Raw genomic sequence first — 26420 nt, 5'->3', positions numbered from 1 at the left:
CACGGCGACGACTTTGAACGTCGTGTACAGTTCTGCCACTGGGCACAAGAGAAATTACGGAAAGATGAGAGATGTTACGCACGCGTAGTATTTACCGACTAAGCGTCATTCACTAACAGTGGTGACGTAAAGCGGCATAATATCCACTCTTGGACAACGGAAAATCCACGATGGCTGCGACAAGTGGAATATCAGTGACCTTGGCGGGTTAATGGGAGGAAGGATAATTGGCCCCCGTTTTATCGATGGCAATCTAAATGGTGCAATGTGTGCTGATTTCCTACGTAATGTTCTACCGCTGTTACTATAAGATGTTTCACTGCATGACAGAATGATGATGAACTTCCAGCATGATGGATGTCTGGCATATAGCTCACGTGCAGTTGAAGCGGTATTGAATAGCATATTTCATGACAGGTGGATTGGTCGTCGAAGCACCATACCATCGCCCGCGCGTTCACTGGATCTGACGTCCCCAGATTTCTTTCTGTGGGGGAAAGTTGAAGGATATTTGCTATCGTGATCCACCGACAACGCCTGACAACATGTGTCAGCGCATTGCCAATGCATGTGCCAACATTACGGAAGGCGAACTACTCGCTGTTGAGAGGAAGGTCGTTTCACGTATTGCCAAATGCATTGAGGTTGACGGACATCATTCTGAGCATTTATTGCATTAATGCGGTATTTACAGGTAATCACGCTGTAACAGCATGCGTTCTCAGAAATGATAAATTCACAAAGGTACATGTACCACATTGAAACAACGGAAATAAAATGTTCAAAGGTACCTATATTCTGTATTTTAGTGTAAAGAAACCTACCTGTTACCAACTGTTCGTCTAAAATTGTGAGCCATATGTTTGTGACTATTACAGCGCCATCTATCACAAAGCGAAAAAAGTGGTCCAACTAAAACATTCATATTTGTTTGCGTACTACACGAGTATATAATAAAAAATGGGTGTTCCTATTTTTTTAAAAACGCAGTTCATATCCGTGTGACACATGGCAGCGCCATCTAGCTGGCCAACCATAGCGCCATCTGGTTTCCCCCTTCAAGCTAGACAAGTTTCTTTCTTTGTAGTTTTTTCGTTTGACGCTTATTTCGTGAGATATTTGGCCCAGTCACGATCAATGCACCACCCTCTATACTCCTTCTGCCTTTCAGCTTGGTTTCCCATTTGGACCTTACTCGTAGCACCAGATTCTCGCTGACACTGCTGGTAGGAGTGACTCACCGTCGCCCTCGGCGGCGATGTCGGCCAGCAGGTCCCTGTTCTGGTGGAGGCGACGCGCCAGAGCGTCGATGGCGGGGGCGGAGGCTGCCTCCAGCAGTCGGGCGAAGGCGGCGTGGATCTGAGACACCTCCTCCCGCAGGGCCGCCGCTTCCTCGCTGGACTGGGACGCCTGCTCCTGTGGGAACAAGTCTGGCCTCAGCCCGGCGATGGGAAGAACTGGTCGGTTAAAACTGATACCGGTATTTTAGCTCCGAATAAGCAATTTAGAACTCAACAGTGAGGGTTTAGCGACAATGCTAGAATCAAATGGTTCAAATGGCTCTAAGGCCGGTATTACACTATCAAATTTCTTTGTCAAATATCTTTGACCAATATCTTTGTCAAAGATTTTTGATGATGTAATAGGGAACTTTCTCAAATGTCGTCCAATATTTGATCAAATCTAGGGCCTCGCTGTAGATTTGATCAAAGAAGTCGCTTGTCTTCTGTTCACTGCAATGTGACATGTTACCGCATGGAGCACTAGCATCGCTGCAGCATGCTGTCGTCTGTAGTGTTTTTATAAACATTGCCGGTAAATACAACTGGTATGTGCCGACAACTGATGCTGATGAGGCGCTTTACAACATGACGGACCCTGAATACCAAAATAGATTAAGAAGATTGGAGACCTGACCTAACCTATCATAACATAACCCTCTCCTGTACCAAGGAGTGTTACAGTGAGCCTGTCTTCTGCAGATGTAGCAGTTCTTAAGTGAATATTGTGCTTTGTGATATGAGGATACACTTGATTGAGCACATACAGAAATGTATGCTCATCCATTCTTAAGTAATTGATGTACGACTTGACGTCCTTCACAATAAGCTCACGTAACAAGTTTTGTTGAATGCTTTTATCGTGTCATCGTAAAACCCACGGCTTCACCCAGATTGGATTATATTAGTTTTTCATTTCATAGATCCGTGCTGAGGAGATCCTCGTGGATGTGAAACATGTCAATTTTTTTAAGCTTAAATAACAATACTAATAGTATGAATATATACAATACATCATTAGTTTCTATTAAAAATTTCGTCAGTGGAGTAGAAGGAGCTGGCCACTAGTAAGTCTTTCAGGCTCCTTTTAAACTGTTCTTTATTTGTAGCTAAATTTTTTATGTTTGCTGGCAAATTATTGAAGATGAGTGTTCTTGAGTAGTGGACCCGTTTTTGAACTAAAGTACGTGCTTTTAAGTCCTTGTGCAGATCATTTTTGTTCCTGGTATTGTATGTACGAACTGAGTTATTTGTTGGAAAAAGAGATATATTATTTAGAACAAATTTCATTAAGGAGTAAATACTGAGAGGCAGTAGTTAGTATACCCAGTTCTTTGAAGAGGTTTCTACAGGACGTCCATGAATTTACTCCACAAATAATACGTATTACACGCTTTTGGACTCTGAAAACTTTTGTTTGACTTGAAGAGTTAGCCCAAAATATTATACCATATGACATTATGGAAAGAAAGTAGGCGAAGTATGCAAGCTTTTTCATTTTTTTGTGGCCTATGTCTGCTAACACTCGAACTGCAAATACTGATTTACTAAGGGGTTTCTGCAGTTCTGTGGTGTGCTCCTCCCAACTGAGTTTATTATCAAGTTGTAATCCCAGGAATTTAAGACTGTCAACCTCGTATGTATGGTTCCTTTTTTCCCCGACTTCTCTACCGCATGTGCACACAATGCAACTGTGGTACATGCAACTGCTGCGGTTAATAACAAGTTGTTGTTGTCAGCCATCTTCAACTTTGACGAAAAATATGATGACAGTGTAATGCCCCTTCTAGCGCTGCGTCAAAGATCTTTGTCAAATATATTTGACGGAATATTTGATCACATCTTTGATCAAATCTTTGACAAAGAAATTTGATAGTGTAATACCGGTCTAAGCACTATGGGACTTAACATCTGAGCAGCGGCCGGCTGGTATGACTGTATACACGGCGACAATAGTGTAGACTTCAGTTTCGTAGTTTTGTAAGTGCCATAATCGCGTCTAAACTGAAAAGTTTCGGCAGTTGCAAGAGTTGTGGCGGAGTTAATACCTGTTTGCGTGAAGTCGCTGCATAATAATTGAAATGTGAAACGTGTCTGGGTTCGTGACCAGATAAAGACAAGACGTCAGCTCGTTTGCTCAGCGATCTTCTGAAAGACATTGCAGTGGAGGAGCCTGAAAGTTACTTTAATTGTCTTTGAATGCCACCAGAACAATTTGCGTTTCTTTTAAATAGAGTTGATGGAGACAACACGGAAGAAAAATATTGTGAAACGTGACGCTTGTCGCCAAAACTGAAATTACAAATTACATTGCGTGCAATATGGAGTCCACAACTCTCTTCCTGCTAGGAGGTACAGTGTTAGTTGTGATGACTCATTTATATTAACACCACATTTAGCTGAGTCTTTTCCAACACATGGTCCACTGAGTTTCAGAGAAGGAATATAGCTCACCGTGTTGTGGTAAATGCGTTTGAAATTTTTGTTTCCAAATTTTGCTTGTATGCAAAGCCAATACCAGTTCGCCCAAAAATAGTGCAATTCATAACCGACAGAGAAAAACAGCACCCCAACAATATCTACAACCGTAGGTAATAGACCCGAGCATGTCGACAATAGAGCTTACCAGCAATGAAGAATGGGAAGCATAAATGTAAAGCTGAAACAATTATTCCAAGCAACAGAAAATGGTTTGAAATGAAATGATCGTATGGCATTGTTGGCCGGGAGGCCCCACGCGGGGAAGTTCAGCCGTCGTATTGCAAGTCCTTTTAAGTTGACGCCACTTCGGCGACTTGCGAGTCAATGATGATGGAAATGATCAAAACACAACACCCAGCCATCATGAGGCAGAGAAAAGCTCTGACCCCGCCGGGAATCGAAACCGGGACCCTGTGCGCGGGAAGCGAGAATGCTACCGCAAGACCATTTTTTTTCTTTTTCTTTTTTTATTATTTTGTCGTTTTTTTCTTTTTTTGCAATATCCCACCCTTTTTTTATAAAACGGAACTAAAAAAAACAAGTGCCACCGCCACTTTTCATCCTATAACAAAAAAATCTGGGCCACTTTAGGCGTTGGCTCCTGACTAAACCTACCCCAGAGAGCTGCCTATATACCAGGGGAAATATGGGAAATCAAGGTTAGGGCTATCCTTACAAACAAAACAAAATCTTCCTTTTTCTGAATTTTATTTTTATTGTTTTTATGTTTTTTTTTTTTTTTGTGTAATTGATCAGAGGCCTTCTGCACCCTGCTGGTAATACGTTGAGTCACGTCTTCTCGAAATTGATATGTTCCATTCAATTGTTCAGAAATGTTCATTGGTTCAAACAGGAAACCTTCTTCTCTCTTGGCTTAACACATTCCAGCTGCGAGGCGGCTCGTGGAAAGCACTCCCAAGGAAGTTCGAGAAAAATTGTCCGTATTTTGGGTGACGGACAATGACATAATGACGGTCATTGAGGTATGTCCAAAAATCGAGTACAGAGTTTACAGTTTGTCCAAATAAGTAGTGAATGGCACGTCCGCAAATCCAATTCACAGCATTGGTCTTTGTCCGAGGAAAATAGTCACGTTCCAGAAATAATAATGAAAGGGGAGTAATCCGATCCGGAATGTCCCGCATTAGAAAAGCCACAATACGTCGAACCAAGTGCCAAACCTCCGCCGCCGGCCCGCAAACAAACCGATGTTCATCATTGTCTGGCACTCCACACGTGGAGCATAGAGATGATTGGGCGAGGTGGATACGATGAAGGCGAAATTGGTTGATTTGCTTACCATTGACAGTTAGGTACCAGACAGACTGAACATTCGTGTCAAGGTAACAGCCGAATACCGCGCACCATACATGACGCCAGTCAACCTGGGGGAACTTTTGTTCAATCGGATTAGGTGGACGACCTAATTGGAGGACATTGTATACTGCCTTTGTCTTGAGTAAAAGCTGTCTTGGTAAGGTTAGGTCTAGATAACTGAGTTCAAGAAAGAAGTATCGTATATAATGGAACTGGGCCGGAACATCCGAGATCATCACTGGGGCTGACAGTGAGACCGGCTTATATGCCGACAGGAGGAGACCAGTGAGGCTCGTTGGGCAACGTGTTCATACCGTCATCTGGGAGCTGACAAATAGGGCGCGAGCTCTATCCGGCACGTGAAACAGACCTATCCCACCTCGTTCACGGGGAAGAGTAAGGGTTGCATAGTTAACTTTGAACAACAGCCCAGAGCTGACGAAAGATGCCATCACTGCCAACATGCGACGTGCCACAGTAAGCGGGAAAGGTAGAACATGTCCTTCATGGGGAACTCGGGATGCGATATATATATTGACATATCGATCTCATTGGAGAATATCTAGGGATCGAAGGCGATGGTCCATAAGACCTGCTCTGATCATTAAAAGGAGGCGTCGGCAGTTGATGGTGGCTGAATGCCGGAGACCAGGTGAAAAATCTATTCCCAAAAAACGAATGGTATCAACGGTGGTGAGAAGTGTAACGCACTCCACGGGAAGTCCCGTGCCAATGAACATAACTTGTGACTTACGTACGTTTAAAGAGCTACCCGACGCCTCACCATAAGTCGCTACCCACGTCAAAACAGCTCGAACCTCGTCGGCATTACGTAAACAGATGACTACATCGTCAGCATAGGCCGTGCAACAGAATCGGTAGCGATCTATGGACAACCCTACCAAACGTTGTCTTAGTCCACACAGCAAGGATTCCAAGGAAAAGGCGTACAAAATTGCTGATAGAGGGCAACCTTGACGTATGGATCGACCTATTTTTATCGGTGGAGTGAGTCTACCATTGTACATAACCCTGGATGAGGCACCCCGCAGAAGGCGCATCACTACCGTGATAACGGCGACTGGGAAACCCATATGGTGGAGAACGGCCGCAAGGAACGAATGGTCAACCCTATCAAAAGCTTGACTCAAGTCCAAAGACGCAAGTGCCCCAGAGAGGCGTTGTGCCTGGGTAACGGCGATCATATCCCTGTAGCGGCATAAAGCTGTGCAGATATTATTATCCCCTTCCAAAGATGCTTGGTCTGGTGACACAACATATCGGGCAACGTTTTTAAGTCGTGCTGCCAAAAGGCAAGTGAAGATTTTCATATCACTGTTAAGGAGGGTGAGGGGCCGATAATCACTGATATTGTTGCCACCGTGCGGTTTGTGTACAGGAATAATAATTCCTTCCATGAAAGCGTCCGGCACAGTTACTTCCAGAGACATCAGTTCCCGACAGATGGAGGTGAAGGTGGACTCTAACAAATCACGGAAGGTGCGATAAAATTCGAGGGGAAGACCGTCGGGTCCTGGGGAGCGATTGATGGTTCCTGCCCGGATCGCATCGCGGACTTCCTCATCAGTCACCTCTGACATCAAGTCAATCGCCGCATCTCCTGGGATACCAGCGAAGTTGAGCTGTGAGACTTCCTCGATCAACTCTGGGGAATGTGGAATTGCGGCGTAGAGTTGCTGGCAGTGGGCGTGAAGCACATTCCCTATTGCAGATTGGGTTGCGTAGCGACGCCCTTCTTGATCTGTTAGGACGTGAATCAATTTTCGGCGTTGATTTTGTCGTTCTTGGATGATATGGTACATCGACGGATGTTCATGAGGCATGCGATCAGCAGTACGAGATCATACTATCGCTCCTTCCAAATGCCTTCGCATGAGATTGGAGATTTGGGCCTTAGCTTGGTTCATCCTTGTATGGCGCTCAGGGGAGGCTGACATCGTGGACCATTCTCGTAGGATCCTGTAGTAAAAGTCCATAGTGCTCTTCCTCCAGGCGACAACATCTTTGCCATACCGGATTAAAGTTTTTCGAAGAGCAGGTTTTGCACACTGGATCCACCAGAATATGGTAGACGGATACGTGGGTCGGCGTCTATTACATGTGATCCAAGTGTCTTTTATTAGAAGTCGACAGTCAGGTGAATTAAGAAGTGCCGTGTTCAGTTTCCATAAACCACGTCCGTGCCTTACTGCCTGTCTTGTGAGAACAACATCACAGAAGTAAGCTTCATGATCTGAGAAAGCAACAGGCCAGATTTCAGCCTGTCGAGTGTGTTGAATTAGGGATCGCGAGATGTAGATGCAATCCAGTCGGATAGAGGAGTGCGCAGTGTAGTACGTAAAGCCCAAAATATCACCGTGAACATGTCTCCACGTGTCGACAAATTGTAACCGCGTGACGACTGTTTCCAGAGCTGCGCATGGTGAGTGACGTGGCAATTGATCCTGAGATCGCTGGGTGCAGTTGAAGTCTCCACCCATGACCCAGTCATCGTGTGGTCCCATAAAAAGGGGTGTAACTTCATTCGCGAAGAAGGCATTGCGTTCATGACGGTAGCTGGAGCCCGACGGTGCATAAATAATGACAATGCGTACACCAAAGAGAGTAAGGGCCATACCTCTGCGGTTGGGGAGGTATAAGACATCTTCGGCAGGAAGACCTTCGTGTAAGATGATGGCAACACCACTACCGGTGTCCGAAGCGGGAGAAAGATGCACCGTGAAGCCATGTGGTGGTGAAAAATCGGCGACATGCACTTCCTGAAAAAGCGCAATATCTATGTCCGCATCATAAATCATATCGCGGAGCAGCGCTAGTTTGTGGGGTGCACGAATGGTCGCGAGGTTAATCGTTGCGGCACGATAATGCTGGTGTTGGAGTCCCACAGGCACAGGTGGGGCTTCTTCTTCAGGAGCGAGAGGTCGTCGATCTTGCCGGTCCGCTGAAGAGGCTGCTATTGTGGAGAGTTTGCGGGTGCGGGCGCAACTGATGGGGTTGCCCCATCATCGGCAGTGTCCACCCCAGTCCCTTCGATCTCCACGTCGTCTGCCCAGGAGACTGATACTGTGGTAGGGCATCACCTGTGCACATCATCCACGTGGAGATGAGACGTAGTTTTCGTCTCATCGGATAGGCTCTCTTCAACGTTGACCTGTGGGGGCGACGGCACCAGTAAGGAGGGGTGTTCGTTGCCAGTGGTAGCCTGTGGCGGGTCTTTTGCATCAGGCTTTTGGTCATCAAAGAGCTGTTTGTCGTCCATCTTTGGGTCTGCATCCCTGGTATCCATCCATAGAATGGATTCATCAGGGGGTGTACGGCTACGTTTCTTTCTCTTTCGTGTCGACCCTTGTTTTCGAGCAGGTCGTTCAGAGTCCGATTGCGGGTGGTTTTCGTCTGACTCCGGACCAGTCTGAAGGAAAGCAGAAGTAGGTACCACTCCCTGATCAACGTCCATCTCAGTAGCATTTTCAGTCACAGTGCTGCGATGATTCGGCAGGTCAGGATCTGGCGTCTGTGGCACCTCAGAAGGAATCTCAGGAGTGGTTGCATCTACCTGATCAGACGACGTCAACAGAGCAGGAAGACTCTGTGTAGAGGTGCTACCTTCCTTGGCAACTTTGGCATATGTCACAGGGATCTGAGTGATCACCGCTGGGGATGCTTCCTCGCCGACCGGCGTCTGGATCAGGCGGCGTCGCATGCAGGCAGATCTGACGTGGCCTTCTTGTCCACAACCCGCACATGTTCGGGGTTGGCCGTCGTACATGACAATGGCTCACACCCCGCCAATGGTCAGGTATGATGGTATATGTTTTTTCAGTTCAATTTTGACCTGATGCACACCATTAAGGACATGGTAGGTCGTGAAGGTTTGCCATTTTCCTCTACGTAACCAATGACGTTACCGTACGGTTGTAACGCAGAGACAACTTCGTCTTTCGGCACTTCAAAAGGTAGTTCAAACACCCTAATCGTGCGTTGACCGTACTCTGCGAGTTCAAGTGTTACAGCTCCGACGTGACCATCAGAGTATTTGAACTTAAGTCCATTGGCATGGCGGCGAATAACATCTTCACACACCTCAGTGTTTGTCATTTTAATATGAACGACACTACTTGTGATCGAAAAATGGATTCCGATAACGTGGTTAGGATCCAAACGAACTTCTTCACGTATGAACGTTTCAACTTCATGTCCACGAGGTCGCGCATGTTCACCTGGGAAGGAAACTTCAAGGGTCGCACGGTGGTAAGCGCTCGACATGTTGTTCACGGTGGACAGACACAAGCCTTAAAACTACGACGCAGAAGTAAACAATGCCTGCAGCGGAGCACTGGCCGGCGCGCGGGGCCGTCCACACGCTGCCACGGCTGAGAGCCGACTCAGACCATGAGCTGCAGACAATCATGCTTGTATTTTTTTTTATTTGTTTGTATGTGCACTCCTGATTGACTGAATTTTGATCTATAACTCAGACTTGTCAACCCATCCATGTTCAAATCACGTATGGAGGTCTCAAGTGCAGCAATATGCCACTGTTTGTTTTTTGTAGTCAGCAACACTGAAATCCCACAAACACAGGTATGCAAAAAACAAAAAATTTCCTCCATTCCCCACTTCATATTTCAGTGTGTTTACACTCTATCGTACATACCTAACCTCAAGATTCTTGCTACTATACTCCTATTAAAATAACTTGACAGCTAACAAATGGTGCACTTAGCTGGTTTCCTCCAATCAAAGCACTTGATGTTACGCCCGAACTGTTTCCTGTTGCCAAGTGCTACACCAATTGGTCAGTTCGCTTCCAATTTCTTGACCGGCATTGTTTTGATCCCCAGCCCTTTCATTTCGCATTTCATCATAACTACACCAAAAACAAAACACACAGACACGTGTAAACGATGCTTAAGAAATATACTCGTTTCATACGCACTGGATCCTTCTGCATAAGACACGATTCAGTCTCATTGATACAGTTATTATAAACACAGATATTGGCTCACATTAGATAAACTTCCAGTGACATTGCATGAAGCCGAAATTATGAAGGCTGGCAGTTAATTGTTGCGAGTGGAACATCTGAGTTACAAATACAATCGAATTTCAGGTAAGTAATGGTATGGTGCAGTGGATAGTGAGTGAAGATGACATTCTCAAGGTCAAGTGTTCAAACCTCATTAAATGTGAAGCTATTTTAATTTTTCTGAGCCTAATCAAAATACTTGAACTATCATTTTTTTAACTTAATTAGTATAGTATTTTTTATTTCTAATACTTTTCTGCGTCGTTTTCATCATCGTGTTGACTTTTTCATTTGCCCCTATTTTTCTTCTTGTCATCCTTTTTTCGTTTGGAATCTGCTTGTATCGGCTTGGTAATGCCGCATCTCGTGTAGCCAGTGTGAGGATAGTTTCAGGCAACCATTGGCGGCGAGAAATTACAGTTTGTTTTTACCGCAAAAACTGAAATTTTGCTGCCAAACATGTCTACGCAAAGAAACATATCATGAATTTTTTCTGTCGTGAGTTTGATTGTAGGAGTTAGCCTAAACGCTGTGAACAAGGCGATCATGATTTTAGTTCTGCCACAGATTGTTGATCGCCGTTTTCTGGGATACACTGCACATCACGAGGTTGTGGTCAGCTTAGGGCATGAGTTTAAATGCAGGGCTATGAAACGCATCGTCTGCAACAGTCATTAGTTGCTTAAAATCAGCTGCCAACAGAGGATCTGCCATTTTCGTCACATCTCGCAGCGACTGCTTCCAACATTGCTACGCGTTACATATTAATAGCACTTGTGAAGTGATACGCAATGTTTGTGTGTCGCCTTAAACTGAGCAGTAGCCGCCCGCAGATGCGGCAGCACTGTAGCGGCAAGTGACAGATGTCAACTGCCAAGTACTTTTAATTGGGCTATACAGAGATGTGAAAATTATTAGACTCAAAACGAAAAGTCTGATATTTTATAGTTCCTCTCACTCTGGAGTTATTCAGCCATGTGATATTTGTATTTTCACGCAATTACATCTATATGGCAACATTTGCCTTTGCTATTGGCAGAGCTGCGCCAGTAACAATTTTGTCGGTACTCGCTTAGCAGTCCATAGTTGTTGTTGAGGCAGAAATTGCATGACTGCAACTGTTTTGGAGACAGTTTAATTCACCTTGGACATACTTCAGATGCGTTATATTTTTAATGTATCATCAAACAATAATTTATGAGTATCCCTACTTGGATTCTAGCCATGAAACACAAATATTTTCAGATACTTGTTGGTTATGGATCCGTAAAGTGATCTGTCACCAAGAAAAGTTGCTATCGAAAACTGGGTATAGTTTGACTGCCGTGGTTACTTTGACCACTCAAGCACGATTAGAAACATTAGATTAGATTAGTTTTTCGTTCTATAGTTTTACATCTCTCTACTGCCTCTCAGTTGCGTCTTTTGGTGGAAAAGTTCCATCAATATACGCTAGATGTCGCACATGTAGTGCCGATTTTCTTATGCAGCAGTTGGCGAACCTGCTGAGACTTGAAGTTGTTTATGAAAAAGTATGTTTAAAGTTAATTGTGCAAAATTCACCAATATCTCATAACAACAAATCCATCGGTGTTTTACACTATATTAGGTATGTTGCTCGATTAATTCTCATAACAGACCAATGATATTTCTTTTTTTTTTTCCAAACGTATACATTGACCAGTATATTACTTTTTCTGAGGTCATGTGCATGACGTCCCTGTTTCAGGGTTACCCCAGGCTTACAGATACACTCCTGTCATTGTGTTCTTATGCTTCTGTTGTTCTCCTACACAGGTACAATATGCCGAGAAGTCATAGAAAGATGCCTGGTGCAAGACAGTATAACACAGTGAAGAAGAAATGCAGATTGCATTAGACACAATTAAAAGTGGCACAATTTCAATGAACGCAACATCAAAGAAATACAGTATTGCAAAAGGTGGAAGACGAGTGTATTTACAAATGAATAAGAAGAAACATTTGTTCATTATGGTTTGACAGTTAGTGAATGGGGTTTTCCTTTTAATGTGCAAGACTTGCTATATTTGGGAAAGCTATATTTTAATTTGGGTGACATTGAGGGTATTATGCTGAACTAATTTTGAGGCTATATGTGTAGTACTTCATCCTGATAACTTTCATTATTTTCATAATTCTGATGATGGATCACACTGTTTCCTTTATGTACCTCACTATGTTTTCTCTTTCTATAAAGCTTAATAAAGCATTTAATATAAATTTAGACCAATGTATTTATTTCTGGGTGGTAAAAGTTTCAGTTTGTGGTTGAAATATTGACCACAGATGGAAATGTAGTTGACAGTTGTGGTGGAGACAGAGGCCGGTCAATGTAACCCTGAACCGATGGTAACTTTGACCACCAACAATTTTCCCCATAACTACCTCTGTATTTTGTCAAATGTGTTGTACTGATCACTGTGTAATCCTTTCATACATGCACAAATTGAGAAACTTAAACATCACATCAGTTAAAAAATAGTCATGATAATCACATTTGAATCTGAAAATCAGTCAAAGTATACCCGATTTCCAGTACTATAAAACTGTTACTCGAAGAAAAACAGTATTCACAGCGAGAAATGGGAAACAGGTTACAAATTTCAAAAAAATCTGTAAGCAGCATTTGCCAGGCAGCGAAAGATGGTCTTAATTTCAGTCCTGCACATCGAGGGAACTGTGGACGCAAGAGCAAACTGTCTCCTAGGACTCAACGTAAATTTGTCCAGATGGCGTAACCAACAGCAGAGCTATCAGTCAGGATTTGAACAAGGCTCTGGAGAACTTTGGAGTTGGTGTTTTTCGCTCGACAGTCTGCAGAAAGCTTATTAGTGCAGGGCTTCCATGTCGTCATCCACGCAAAACATCAAAACTTACCCGGGCAATGAGTGCAAAAAAATGCTCAAATGTGTGTGAAATCTTATGGGACTTACTGCTAAGGTCATCAGTCCCTAGGCTTACACACTACTGAACCTAAATTATCCTAAGGACAAACACAAACACCCATGCCCGAGGGAGGACTCGAACCTCCACCGGGACCAGCCACACAGTCGATGACTGCAGCGCACCAGACCGCTCGGCTAATCCTGCGCGGCCAATGAGTGCAAAGAGATTTAAATGGGCTCATGAAACTAGAAATCAGTTTGGAGCCACTGGAGCAAGGTAAATAAACTTTATTTAAACCAATTCAGAATATGCGTGTGAAAATTTCTTTTGAAAGATGAACATTTGTTTTCAACAAAATATTGAATACAGACAAGGAGAAATTTTATTTTTGTTTTTCGTCTGACATCAGCAATTATGGACCTTTTATGATTAAACTGTTTTCTTATTCCTTTCAGATCTCCTTTTCTGACTAGTCTATATTCTCCATATGTGAAGAAAGTAGCCAGTATGTCTGCAGAATTGTGTTTTCTGAGTTTTTGTACCGCACAAACTGTAAAACATTCCACGTCTGCTATGGTGTGGAGAGTCATGTCAGCAAAGGGTACTACTGGATGACTCTACATTGTCGAAGGCACTATGAATCAAACTCATTATAGGGAAGTGCTGGAAAAGAGGCACCTCAGGTGAAGGAATGAATGGTTTCCCGACATGCACGCTTGCCATAAAGCCAAGTCCGTTGTGCAGTTCTTGGCCAAAAACAATGCAAAAACTTTGCCACGCCTGGAAATAGTCCAGATGTCAACCCTAAGATCAACATTGCAACAAGGTTGCAGCTCGTCGAGGAACTGATTCAAATACGGTGTGATGATGAAACAGTCAAAAATTCACGCTTAAGACTCACAGGAACAATGCCATGATATGTTGAATTGCTCATCAGGAATAAAAAAGACATGCTAATAATGCATTTTCATTTGGTGAATAAATGCTTCTAAACTGTAAAATGTGTTCATTTATGAAAAAACAACCTTGAGCCTCTAATAATTGTCACCCACACCTCTCTCTCTGTTCAACGAGTTCGGTCGGTAGAGCCAGTGTAGTCTCGTCCTACTCCCGCCAGGGCCAGGGGTTCAGCCGCTTCGAGGAGGTGGCGTAGTGAGCGTTGCAACCCAGCACAGCTAACGGCGATTGGCTACCTCCTCGCAGCGGCTGCTACCCTGGCCGTGACCGCAAGAAGACGCTGCGAGAACTTCGAGCGTGCGAAAGAACTTTTTTTAATTGGCTCACTCAGCTAATTAAATTACATTATTAAAACCTTCCTTACTTCCCAGGTCATTTTTGTATCACAAAAATTGCATTCACCAATTTCAGTGAACATTTGTTTGAAAATATATCAAAACAAATTTTAAAGTTTATTTTTACGAAAAAATACATTTAAACAAAAAAACTACACAAATGAACACATAATAAAAAAAAGCTACAAAAACTCAAATATCCTGCACTCTAAAGTTTCCTTTTTGCGTTAGTTTTATTTTTTTATTATTATACATTTAACAATAAAAACACAAAAACTCCCATAAAACATTCAAAAAATGAAAATTACATTAGTACTTTTCAGGTTTTCAATTTTCCTCCTTTGCACTCACTGGAAATTTTTCTAGAGAAAATGAAGTTAGAGTGGCTTCTTGCAACAATGACAAATATAGTTGCCTTTCTCCTTTTTTTTGGGGGGGGGGGGGGTCACAGGTGGCGCATGTTTTGCGGTTTTCCTAACGTCCTACAACGATTTCTAGTCTTGGTTCTGCTACACCCACAACACGAATGTTAGCAGGAAGTTCACAGGGTACTGAGACTGTTGTTGACTCGCCAACATTAATAACTTTGGGGATGTTCTTCACTTCTTCCTCCGTACATTAAACACTGATTTTATTTGCTGTTTATAAGATTAGTTTACTTTTTTTGATATGGGGAAACGCAGGCGGAGAGAAATGGATTCGTTGCACGAAACGCTTAGTTTGTTAGCACGAAACATGCTCTTTATCTACACAAAAGTACGAATTATACGGTACACGTCTTTGGAAGGCTGAAAGAACTGGAAAGGATTGTTTATTCGTGAGATTCAAGTGATTCATAGTAGTGAAACTGCCTGGCAGAGTTAGAAAAAAAAAAAACATAAAAATTAATTGTGCTTGACAGAGTTTTTGTGGGGGACGAAATTAGGAACACCTTTCTCCTATTTCTGTTTTTGCAGTGTAACGTTTATGTCGGATATTGGCTGTAGTAAGTTACAGTAATTTAATCGTAAGTTGGCTTCAAGTGGAACATAAATTCAGGATATATATAACAATGGTAAACTAGGGGGTCGAAATTTAGCCATCGTAATACATTAGGATCTGTGTAACTCCGGAAAGACTATGGAAAAAGGACTACACAGATCCTAACATATTACGATGACGAAATTTGGACCCCTTAGCTTACTATCGTTTTACTTCAAAATGGTTGAAATGGCTCTGAGCACTATGGGACTTAACATCTGAGGTCATCAGTCCCCTAGACTTAGAACTATTTAAACCTAACTAACCTAAGGACATCACACACATCCACGCCCGAGGCAGGATTCGAACCTGCGACCGTAGCAGCAGCGCGGTTCCAGACTGAAGCGCCTAGAACCGTGTTTTATTTCAGCTAATGGAAGTACAACACACTGCTTTCCCTCAGACAACTAAACCATTGAAGAGTGGCTTTAGTTGAATGAATGAGTAAATAAATACTTCTACCGACATAAAACTAAAGAATGTTATCACTTGACGTCAAAGAATGCGTAACTCAGTACGCAAAACACTACCGGTATGTGCCGACTGTTTTCATTTAGTTGCTCCTACAAACTGGTTCCAAGCGAAAGTAATGAAGGAACAGTAATACAACCGATACGTAAAACCACAACTGACTGATTCCATTGTTTCCGTTCGGTAGTTCCCATAGACTTATTTCCCTCAAAAGAAAGAATGAACAATTCAACCGATACGTCAAGCTGCAACCGACTCAATCGATTGTTTTCGTGCGGTTGTTCCCATCAGCAACCTTAAAGTCCTACGTTGTAAGTGTTATAGTGTTCTCACGAGTGAAAAAAGTTTGCTTCCACTAACTAAATTCAGGTGGGGCAGTGCTTAATCGCGACTCACTTTATGCATTTCCGATTCTGTCGTGTCTTTATCCACTGCTAGATCGACTAAACTTCTGCTAGAAAATGGTGAATTTTCCCTTTGGTTATTCTGTGAATTAAGACACAAAGGAATTACAGACACTGGCGGCGAGTGAGCATTGGTTTAAATCAATTGGGAGCGTTGAAAATTTGGGCTAGGCCGGGATTCGAACACGGGTTTCCCGCTTAAGATGTTGGTGCTTTGACCACTGAGCCATCCACACACACCAATCATGGCAACGACACGGACTGTCCTAAGACGCCTACCGTTAGACTCAAGTTCTCAACTTATCCACAAGCTACTAATGTAGTGTCCCCATTCCCATTATTCTCATTACTCGCGGCATTTCGCCGATTCCCGTAAGAGTTCGAGACTGGTGTGCATCTGCACTGAAAGATCATTAGCCATTCTCGCCTTAATGTACGAAATAACAGATACTGCCCATTAATAATTAAGGCGAGGACGGTCAGTCATCTCCTCAATGCGTTGTTGACACATAACCCACGTGACGTCTGTTAGGTAGTAGTCACTTCGCTAAGATTCTACTTGCATGAACTGATGCTTTGACAACAGAATACGTTTACAATAGTGTGCCAACCGAATGGCTTCTTTTCGCAGGCAGAAGATCGGAGCACGAGAGGTAGGAGAAATCACGTACCTCTCACGGATAATTCTTAAACCACCTTTTTTTCATTTTGTTTTGGTCAGTGTATGCGCTCCCTCTGTGCCTGCGCCCTCTGAGGGGCCTATCTCGCCCTAGTCTCCGTTTCGAGCTAGACTTCGCACTCAGAGGAACGCAGAGTGTTAATCACTGTTTCTATATAACAGGAACCTCGCAACTACACGCCTCACCAACATATCAACTTCCGATAATTAGACGTTTTTGATACTCAAGAAACAGTGGTCATCTTTTAATTTAAACTTAATGTCCAAGCTAGTGCAGTACTCAACAATGGTACATGTTGGTTATATTGATCTGGCAGAGTTACATTTTGCTGGAGATATACGAGTCTCAACTTTATATTCAATAAGCAAAGCTGAATGAATTAAAATTTTAGCAACAGCCAGGACTTGAACCCAGGTCTCCTACTTACGAGGCACAGACGCTTCCCACTACACAGCCATAACGACACGATAACTACACCTGCAAGGATTAAAGTAGTCCAGTGACGTCCCTAACACACCTTCAGCCTTCCCCTGTAATGTAATTCCAGCATATCAATAGTACCTACATCTGAGGTACAGGCACGATTTTCCTATTTTGTACAAAGCTGTGATGCTAGGAGGGGCGTTTGAAAAATCCGTGCAAAAATAAAAACTACTTACGTGTTTGGGGGTAAACATTCTTTATTTTTTGAGATAGTCTCCTTTTAGACTTACACACTTCGTCTAGCGCAGCTCTAATTTGTTGATCGCTTCCGAGCAATAGAAATTTCCGAGTCTGCAAAATAGCTCTTAGTTGCTGCAATCACCTCCTCGTTTGAATAAAATCTTTGTCCCGCCAGCCATTTATTCGAATTGGGGAGCCAAATCTAGAGAAGAGGGGGGATGTGAAACGTGTTGGAATCCCATTTCCATTAATTTTGCGACCACAACTGCTGAGGTGTGTGCTGGTGCATTGTCGCGATGGGAAAGGACTATTTTGCGGTCCAATCGCCGGCGTTTTTCTTGCAGCTTGGTTTTCAAACGGTCCAGTAACGATGAATAATATGCACCTGTAATAGTTTTACCCTTTTCCAGATAGTCAATGAGGATTATCCATTGCGAATCCCAAAAGACAGTCGCCATAACCTTTCCGGCCGAAGGATTGGTCTTCGCCTTTTTTGGTGCAGATTCTCCCTTGGTAACCCAGTGTTTAGATTGCTGTTTGGTCTCAGGAGTATAGTAATGTATCCATGTTTCATCCACAGTGACGAAACGACGTCTAAAGTCCTACGGATTCGTCCTGGACTGCTGCAAAACCATACTCGCAGCACATCACACGATTCCGTTTTTGGCCAAGCGTGAGTAGTCGCAGAACCCATCTTGCAGATAGCTTTCTCATGTACAAATGTTTATGCAAAATATTATGTACCCGTTCATTCGAGATGCCCACAGCACTAGCAATCTCACGCACCTTAACTCTTCCGTCATCCATCACCATATCATGGATTTTATCAATGATTTCTGGAGTCGTAACCTCCACAGGGCGTCCAGAACGTTCAGCATCACTTGTGCCCATATGGCCACTACGAAAATTTTGTGTTTGTGTGAAATCTTGTGGGACTGAACTGCTAAAGTCATCAGTCCCTAAGCTTACACACTACCTAACCTAAATTATCCTAAGGACAAACACGCACACCCATGCCCGAGGGAGGACTCGAACCTCCGGCGCGATCAGCCGCACAGTCCATGACTGCAGCGCCCCAGACCGCTCAGCTAATCCTGCGCGGCTCGAAAATTTTGAAACCACTTATAAACTGTTTTAATCGAAGATGTAGAGTCACCGTAATGTTTATCAAGCTTCTCTTTAGTCTCCTGAGACACTTTGCGTTTCATAAAGTAATGTTTAATCACCACACGAAATTCTTTTTCGTCCATTTTTTAACAATCCCTCGACTTCCCTGATTCACACGAATGGCAAACACAAAGAAATAGACCAATGTGACTGAAACTTGCTGTGCGTTCTTTCCAAAGCCGCTACTAACTAAACATGACTTCGATACGCGCCGGTGGTGCCATGTCTCGGAGTTCTCAAACGCCCCTCGTATTACAGCCTCGGCAATTCTGACAACAGCGCCACATAATTTTTTGTTAAAATAAGAAAATCTTACATTATGTCAGATCTTTTAAGGAGTTTGTGAAACGACTATGGTATTAAACCTTTTTATGAACGTTTGGAAATTTTAATTAACTTAGTTCGGAAGTTATTTTTGAGTGAACGTTCTTGTCACATTTCAAACTCCATGTGACGCGTTTGGTGACTTCTCAGAGCATTTGGGCGAGCGCTTCTTACTTTTAACAAGCCCACTGAACGATTTGATGCAGCAGCTCGCACGTATCTGTGGGTCAGTGGCTGTACAAAATGTTGAAATCAATCAGGTCACACTGGTGAACTTCTGGGTGCTTTCGTATGAAACTTTGTAGTAAAAAATAGTAATTAACTTGCACCAATAATACACACATCAAAAGAAGTTTTGCATCCCCTCAGTTCCGAAAGTTCCGAAACCTATACAGAAAATTGGAATAGTGATTAACATAAACATCATTTCCGACTTTTTTACTGCTCATGAAAACCACACATTGCATGTTGTACTACACACAGCAAGACCTCCAGAGGCGGTGGTTCAGACACACCGGTACCTCTAATACCCAGTAGGACGTCCTCTTGCATTGATGCATGCCTGTATTCGTTGTGACTTTGGCCACTTCAGTGTTTGTTTGACAGATATATCAAACAAAGCAAATCACTGTCACAAAAATCTCACAAAATTGTAACGCTTGACAGTGTTAGACTGTGCCATCATGCAAACTGCCCAGCTCACCACCTTGGATGGCCATCTTGGATTCTGATGACATGGGGCTGGGGGAAATTTGACAACCGTGCAGGGTTCCCTAGTATCCTCACAGCCATCTTCCATCGCCATCGCCATCTCGGATTTTTGAATTTCACGCTACAAGTGTAATCGGCTGTATTCGATTTTTCAATTTCCCGCCATTTTCTATGTATAACAGCAGAATAGAGCTATTTTTAATTTCACGCTATTTTTTGACTACTGGGCGGACGTATAGAACAATTTTGTCAAATTTAATCTTACTTTTGAAACAACTGCCATGCTGTGAGTATCATGTCACGAAGTATTTTTACACTAGTGGACAATGTACGAGGTGCAGTACAGGATACATGCATTAAATCTTAAAAATCCGCTCCAGTTTCGAGATGCATCAGAGTTACAGATCATAGTCTGGCAAGCCACTGGTTGTTGTTTGACAAATGCATGCATGAACAGCCTAACCTGTTTGACAGATCAGGCTTTATTGAAATCTGCATATTATGTTTGACAATCATGTCAAACAAAGCAGCACACTGCCAAATAATTTGATAAACACGTGAAGCCTGAGAAATTGTTTGATCGTTTTGAATGGCCTTTACATGCGTTTTATATAAAGAAACAGATTCAAGTGTATGTACGTGTTTGACCTCTGGTATCTATGGAATCTGGCGACTCATTCTGTGAATGTTGGGCTACTGCTCTAGAGGTCTGGGACTCAGTCTCATATTGATGCTATGATTTATCGGGTCTTTCACCTCTGGAAATGTATGTTACCGTGAAAAATGCGCTGTTGTGAGGAGCTCACGTTAAATGTAGTTGATGTAGTCCATCAGCAAAGGAGGTGGCTTACAAAACACTCGTTCACAGTATACTTGAATATTGCTCATCAGTGTGGGATCCGTACCAGGTCAGGTTGACAGAGGAGATAGAGAAGATCCAAAGAAGAGCGGCGCGTTTCGTCATAGGGTTATTTGGTAAGCGTGATAGCGTTACGGAGATGTTTAGCAAATTCAAGTGGCAGACTCTGCGAGAGAGGCGCTCTGAATCGCAGTGTAGGTTGCTGTCCAGGTTTCGAGAGGGTGCGTTTCCGGATGAGGTATCGAATATATTGTTTCCCCCTACTTATACCTCCCGAGGAGATCAAGAATGTAAAATTAGAGAGATTAGAGCTCGCATGGAGGCTTTCCAGCAGTCGTTCTTCCCGCGAAACATATGCAACTGGAACAGAAAAGGGAGGTAATGACAATGGCACGTAAAGTGCCCTCCGCCACACACTGTTGGGTGGCTTGCGGAGTATAAATGTAGATGTAGATGTTGACAAGCCAGTTCTAAGGATAGGTTGGCGTCTTCTGTTAGTTCCACATGCTTGAGAAATATTCAAAGAGGAAATGCACGAGAGTTTTGTAAGAAATCTATTTTGTAGGACCTTACTAGCTGTAGGCGCATGCTGCCTTACAAGCCTGGAATTCGTTTCTTTGGGTCCTCCGTGATGTCGAATGCTGCAGTTTCCAATTTCAGATTCTCTGTCTCTACAGTGATCCCCTGTTCCTGGCATTGTTATGAAGAGGGGTAGGGGAAGGGGAGGGATCTGGGAACAATGTACTGGGTGATCAAAAAGTCAGTATAAATTTCAAACCTGAATAAATCACGGAATAATGTAGATAGTGAGGTACAAATTGACACACATGCTTGGAATGACATGAGGTTTTATAAGAATAAAAAAAAAAAAATACCAAAGTTCACAAAATGTCCAACAGATGGTGCTTGATCTGATCAGAATAGCAATAATTAGCATAACAAAGTAAGACAAAGCAAAGATAATGTTCTTTACAGGAAATGCTCAATATGTCCACCATCATTCCTCAACAATATCTGTAGTCGAGGAATAATGTCGTGAGCAGAACTGTAAAGCATGTCCGAAGTTATGGTGAGGAATTGGTGTCGGATGTTGTCTTTCAGCATCCCTAGAGACATCGGTCGATGACGATACACTTGCGACTTCAGGTAACCCCAAAGCCAATAATCGCACAGACTGAGGTCTGGGAACCTGGGAGGCCAAGCATGATGAAAGTGGCGGCTGAGCAAACGATCATCACCAAATGATGCACACAAGAGATCTTTCACGCGTCTAGCAATATGGGGTGGAGCGCCATCCTGCATAAACATCGTACATTCCAGCAGGTGTTTATCAGCCAGGCTGGGGATGATGCGATTCTGTAACATATCGGTACAACTCTTACCCATCACAGTAGCACTTACAAAACCAGAATCACGCATTTCTTCGAAGAAAAACGGCCCGATAACGGTAGATGTGGTAAATCTAACCCATACCATGACTTTCTTGTTGTACACTGGAGTTTCCAGGACAGTTACAGGATTTTCGGTAGCCCAAATTCTGCAGTTGTGGGCATTGACAGACCCTCAGAGCGTGAAATGAGCTTTGTCGATCCACAACACGTTACTCAACCAATCGTCATCTTCCGCCATCTTTTGAAACGCCCACATCGCAAATGCCCTCCGCCACAGTAAATCGCCAGGTAAGAGTTCACGATGCAGATGGATTTTGTATGGATAGCATCGGAGGGTACGCCTAAGTGCCAACCAAACAGTAGTGTATGGATTGCCGGTGCGACGTGCGACTGCACCAGCGCAGACTTCCCCGTGCACAGATGAACCCGCTACCGTCTCCATTTCTTCCTGAACTGTCTCAGCAGCATTACGCTTTGTGCTTAGTCGGGCACTACGGGGTCTATCGTCTAAACAACCCGTGGCTTGGAACTTCGAAATCATTCTCGCCACGGCTGCATTTGTCAATGGACCTTTACCCGTTCGAATCGCCTTCCAATGGCGATAGGATTGTAGTGCTGAACTAGCACATTCCCCATTTTGATAATACAGCTTCACTAAAAGCGTCTTTTCGGGTAACGTCAACATGCTGTGACTGCTGGTGCATCTGATTCTCTCTCTCATTACAGCTCCTTTTATACACGATTGTTATGCGCTGTCACTGATGTTTTGCTGTCCAGCGCCATCTGTTGGACAGTTTTTGAACTTTGTTTTTCTTTTTGGTTCTAATAAAACCCCATGTCATTCCAAGCATGTGTGTCAGTTTTTACGTCTCTATCTACATTATTCCGTGGTTTAGTAAGTTTTCAAATTTATACTCACTTTTTGATCACCCGGTATATCATCAAAGGCATCATGGGGGAGGGCGAATCTGGCAACAATGCGGGCTGTCCCAGAATCGGCCCAGCTGTACTACTCTTTAGCCAATCAGCAAACCACAAGTCAGTCTGCCTGTTAATGCACCTCCATTTCAACATTGCCTACAGCGGTCAAAATCAACCAGTGTGCTCTTCTGATGGGCGACTAATGTATTGCCCTGTGAGCTCGTTTGTACGGAGACGTTAGACTGTAGACAGAGGTTTCAGGAGTTGCAGGCACGGCGAGGGTGTCAGGGAGGGTGTTCCCCACCTGCAGCTTGAGGCACCTGGCGTCGGCGTCCATGCGCGCCTGCTCCTCGACGCGCAGCCGCCCCTCGCGGGCCTCCGCCTCTGCAGCTGCGGCAGCTGCGCGCTCGTCGTACAGCTGGCGCAGCGCGGCCATGGCGCGCAGCTGGCGGCCGTACTCGGCGCGCAGGTCGCCCACGACCGCCTCCACGGCGGCGGGCAGCCTCGCCTCCACAGACCCGGCCTCGGGGGCAGCCGCTGTCGCCGCTGCCACCGCCTCCGAAGCGCGCAAGCGCGCCTCGAGCCGCTCCACCTGCACAAGAAAATGCACAGTCCAGACCACAACATATTGTTCTTGTTATATGTTCTTTGGAGACAGAAGAAACAAGTGTAGGGCTGAAACTTCCTGGCAGATTAAAACTGTGTGTCAGACCGAGACTCGAACTCGGGGCCTTTGCCTTTCGCGGGCAAGTGCTCTACCAACTGAGCTACCCAGGCACGACTCACGCCCGGTACTCACAGCTTTACTTCTGCCAGTACCTCGTCTCCTACCTTCCAAACTTTACAGAACCTCTCCTGCGAACCTTGCAGAACTAGCACTCCTGAAAGAAAGGATATTGCAGAGACATGGCTTAGTTACAGCCTGGGGGATGTTTCCAAGGTGAGATTTTCACTCTGCATTCACTCTGCAGCGGAGTGTGTGCTGATATGAAACTTCCTGGCGGATTAAAACTGCGTGCCGGATCGAGACTCGAACTAAGAACCTTTGCCTTTCACGGGCAAGTGCTCTACCAACTGAGCTACCCAGGCATGACTCACGCCCGGTCCTCACAGCTTTACTTCTGCCAGTACCTCGTCTCCTACCTTCCAAACTTTACAGAACCTCTCCTGCGAACCTTGCAGAACTAGCACTCCTGAAAGAAAGGATATTGCAGAGACATGGCTTAGTTACAGCCTGGGGGATGTTTCCAAGGTGAGATTTTCACTCTGCATTCACTCTGCAGTGGAGTGTGTGCTGATATGAAACTTCCTGGCGGATTAAAACTGCGTGCCGGATCGAGACTCGAACTAAGAACCTTTGCCTTTCACGGGCAAGTGCTCTACCAACTGAGCTACCCAGGCATGACTCACGCCCGGTCCTCACAGCTTTACTTCTGCCAGTACCTCGTCTCCTACCTTCCAAACTTTACAGAACCTCTCCTGCGAACCTTGCAGAACTAGCACTCCTGAAAGAAAGGATATTGCAGAGACATGGCTTAGTTACAGCCTGGGGGATGTTTCCAAGGTGAGATTTTCACTCTGCATTCACTCTGCAGCGGAGTGTGTGCTGATATGAAACTTCCTGGCGGATTAAAACTGCGTGCCGGATCGAGACTCGAACTAAGAACCTTTGCCTTTCACGGGCAAGTGCTCTACCAACTGAGCTACCCAGGCACGACTCACGCCCCGTCCTCACAGCTTTACTTCTGCCAGTACCTCGTCTCCTACCTTCCAAACTTTACAGAACCTCTCCTGCGAACCTTGCAGAACTAGCACTCCTGAAAGAAAGGATATTGCAGAGACATGGCTTAGTTACAGCCTGGGGGATGTTTCCAAGGTGAGATTTTCACTCTGCATTCACTCTGCAGCGGAGTGTGTGCTGATATGAAACTTCCTGGCAGATTAAAACTGTGTGCCGGATCGAGACTCGAACTCGGGACCTTTGCCTTTCACGGGCAAGTGCTCTACCAACTGAGCTACCCAAGCACGACTCACGCCCTGCCCTCACAGCTTTAATTCTGCCAGTACCTCGTCTCCTACCTTCCAAACTTTACAGAAGTTCTCCTGCGAACCACTTGCTCATGAAATGCAAAGGTCCTTAGTTCGAGTCTCGATTCGGCACACAGTTTTAATCTGTCAGGAAGTTTCATATCAGCACACACTCCGCTGCAGAGTGAAAATCTCATTCTGGAAACATCCCCTAGGCTGTGGCTAAGCCATGTCTCCGCAATATCCTTTCTTTCAGGAGTGCTAGTTCTGCAAGGTTCGCAGGAGAGCTTCTGTAAAGTTTGGAAGGTAGGAGACGAGACATTGGCAGAAGTAAAGCTGTGAGGACGGGGCGTGAGTCGTGCCTGGGTAGCTCAGTTGGTAGAGTACTTGTCCACGAAAGGCAAAGGTCCCAAGTTCGAGTCTCGGTCCGGCACACAGTTTTAATCTGCCAGGAAGTTTCATACTAGCGCACACTCCGATGCAGAGTGGAAATCTCATTCAAGTGCAGGGCTGTGATGGATGAAAATGGCAATATGTTGGATGACGATGATGAAGTTGCAAGAAGATGGAAACAGTATATAGGAAAACTGTACAACGAACCAGAACTGTCTGAAAACATCATGGAAGAAGAAACAGAAGTAGATCCACACAACATAGGTGAACCTATATTAAAGGAAGAGTTTGAACTAGCTCTGAAAAACTGAAAAGCAACAAATCGCCTGGTATAGACAATATCCCAGCCGAACTTCTGAAGTCTGGAGGAGCAAAACTGAATCAGGAGTTGCATAATTTTGTTTTCAACATGTACGAGCAGGGTAAAATTCCTACAGACTTTGAGAAAAACATTATGATCCCCATTCCAAAGAAGGCAATGCTACAAGCTGTGAAAATTATAGGACGCTCAGCCTAGTTACTCACGCCTCTAAAATAGTAACCTCAATTATCTTAAAAGGCATAGAACAAAAAGTCGAAGCTACACTCCCCGAAGACCAGTTTGGATTCCGGAAAGATAGAGGAACCAGAAAAGCAATATTTGCTCTAAAACTGATAATAGAGAAACGACTACATACGAACCTGACAACATACATAGCTTTCGTAGATGTAGAGAAAGCCTTTGATAATGTTAAATGGGATGTTTGAAGTACTCAAAAAAGTAGGAATAGACTATAAAGATAGAAAAATGATATGGAACCTGTACAAAAACGAGACAGCAGTTATCTGTGTATGGACAAAACAAAAAGGGGTGCAGATACGGAAAGGTGTCCGACAAGGTTGCGCACTAGCCCCTGTTATCTTCAACCTACATTGAAGAGGCGCTGAAAAACGTAAGGGAAAATTCACAGACGGGTGTAGTAATTCATGGCCAACGAATAGATATGATAAGATCTGCCGATGATTTAGCTGTCCTAGCTGAAAGTGGAGAAGATCTTGTAGTCCTACTGAATAGAATGGATAAA

The 26420-nt window shown here is 44.1% G+C and overlaps 1 protein-coding gene across 2 annotated transcripts in view; it reads right to left on the bottom strand.

The window, feature by feature from the left end:
* The window catches only part of LOC124718797 (plectin), a 212726-nt gene that overhangs the window by 56663 nt on the left and 129643 nt on the right, over window positions 1-26420 (bottom strand). For both annotated transcript variants that reach the window (XM_047244409.1, XM_047244410.1), the window contains exons 10-11: window positions 23240-23527; window positions 1242-1416 (exon numbers count right to left, since the gene is read on the bottom strand). In XM_047244409.1, coding sequence (XP_047100365.1) covers window positions 1242-1416; window positions 23240-23527 — 463 coding nt within the window. The remainder of the gene's footprint in view (window positions 1-1241; window positions 1417-23239; window positions 23528-26420) is intronic.

Source organism: Schistocerca piceifrons, chromosome 10 (assembly GCF_021461385.2).
Source record: "Schistocerca piceifrons isolate TAMUIC-IGC-003096 chromosome 10, iqSchPice1.1, whole genome shotgun sequence".
NCBI lineage: Eukaryota > Metazoa > Arthropoda > Insecta > Orthoptera > Acrididae > Schistocerca > Schistocerca piceifrons.
Note: the sequence above shows the minus strand (reverse complement) of the source record. Positions and strands in the feature narration are given on the sequence as shown.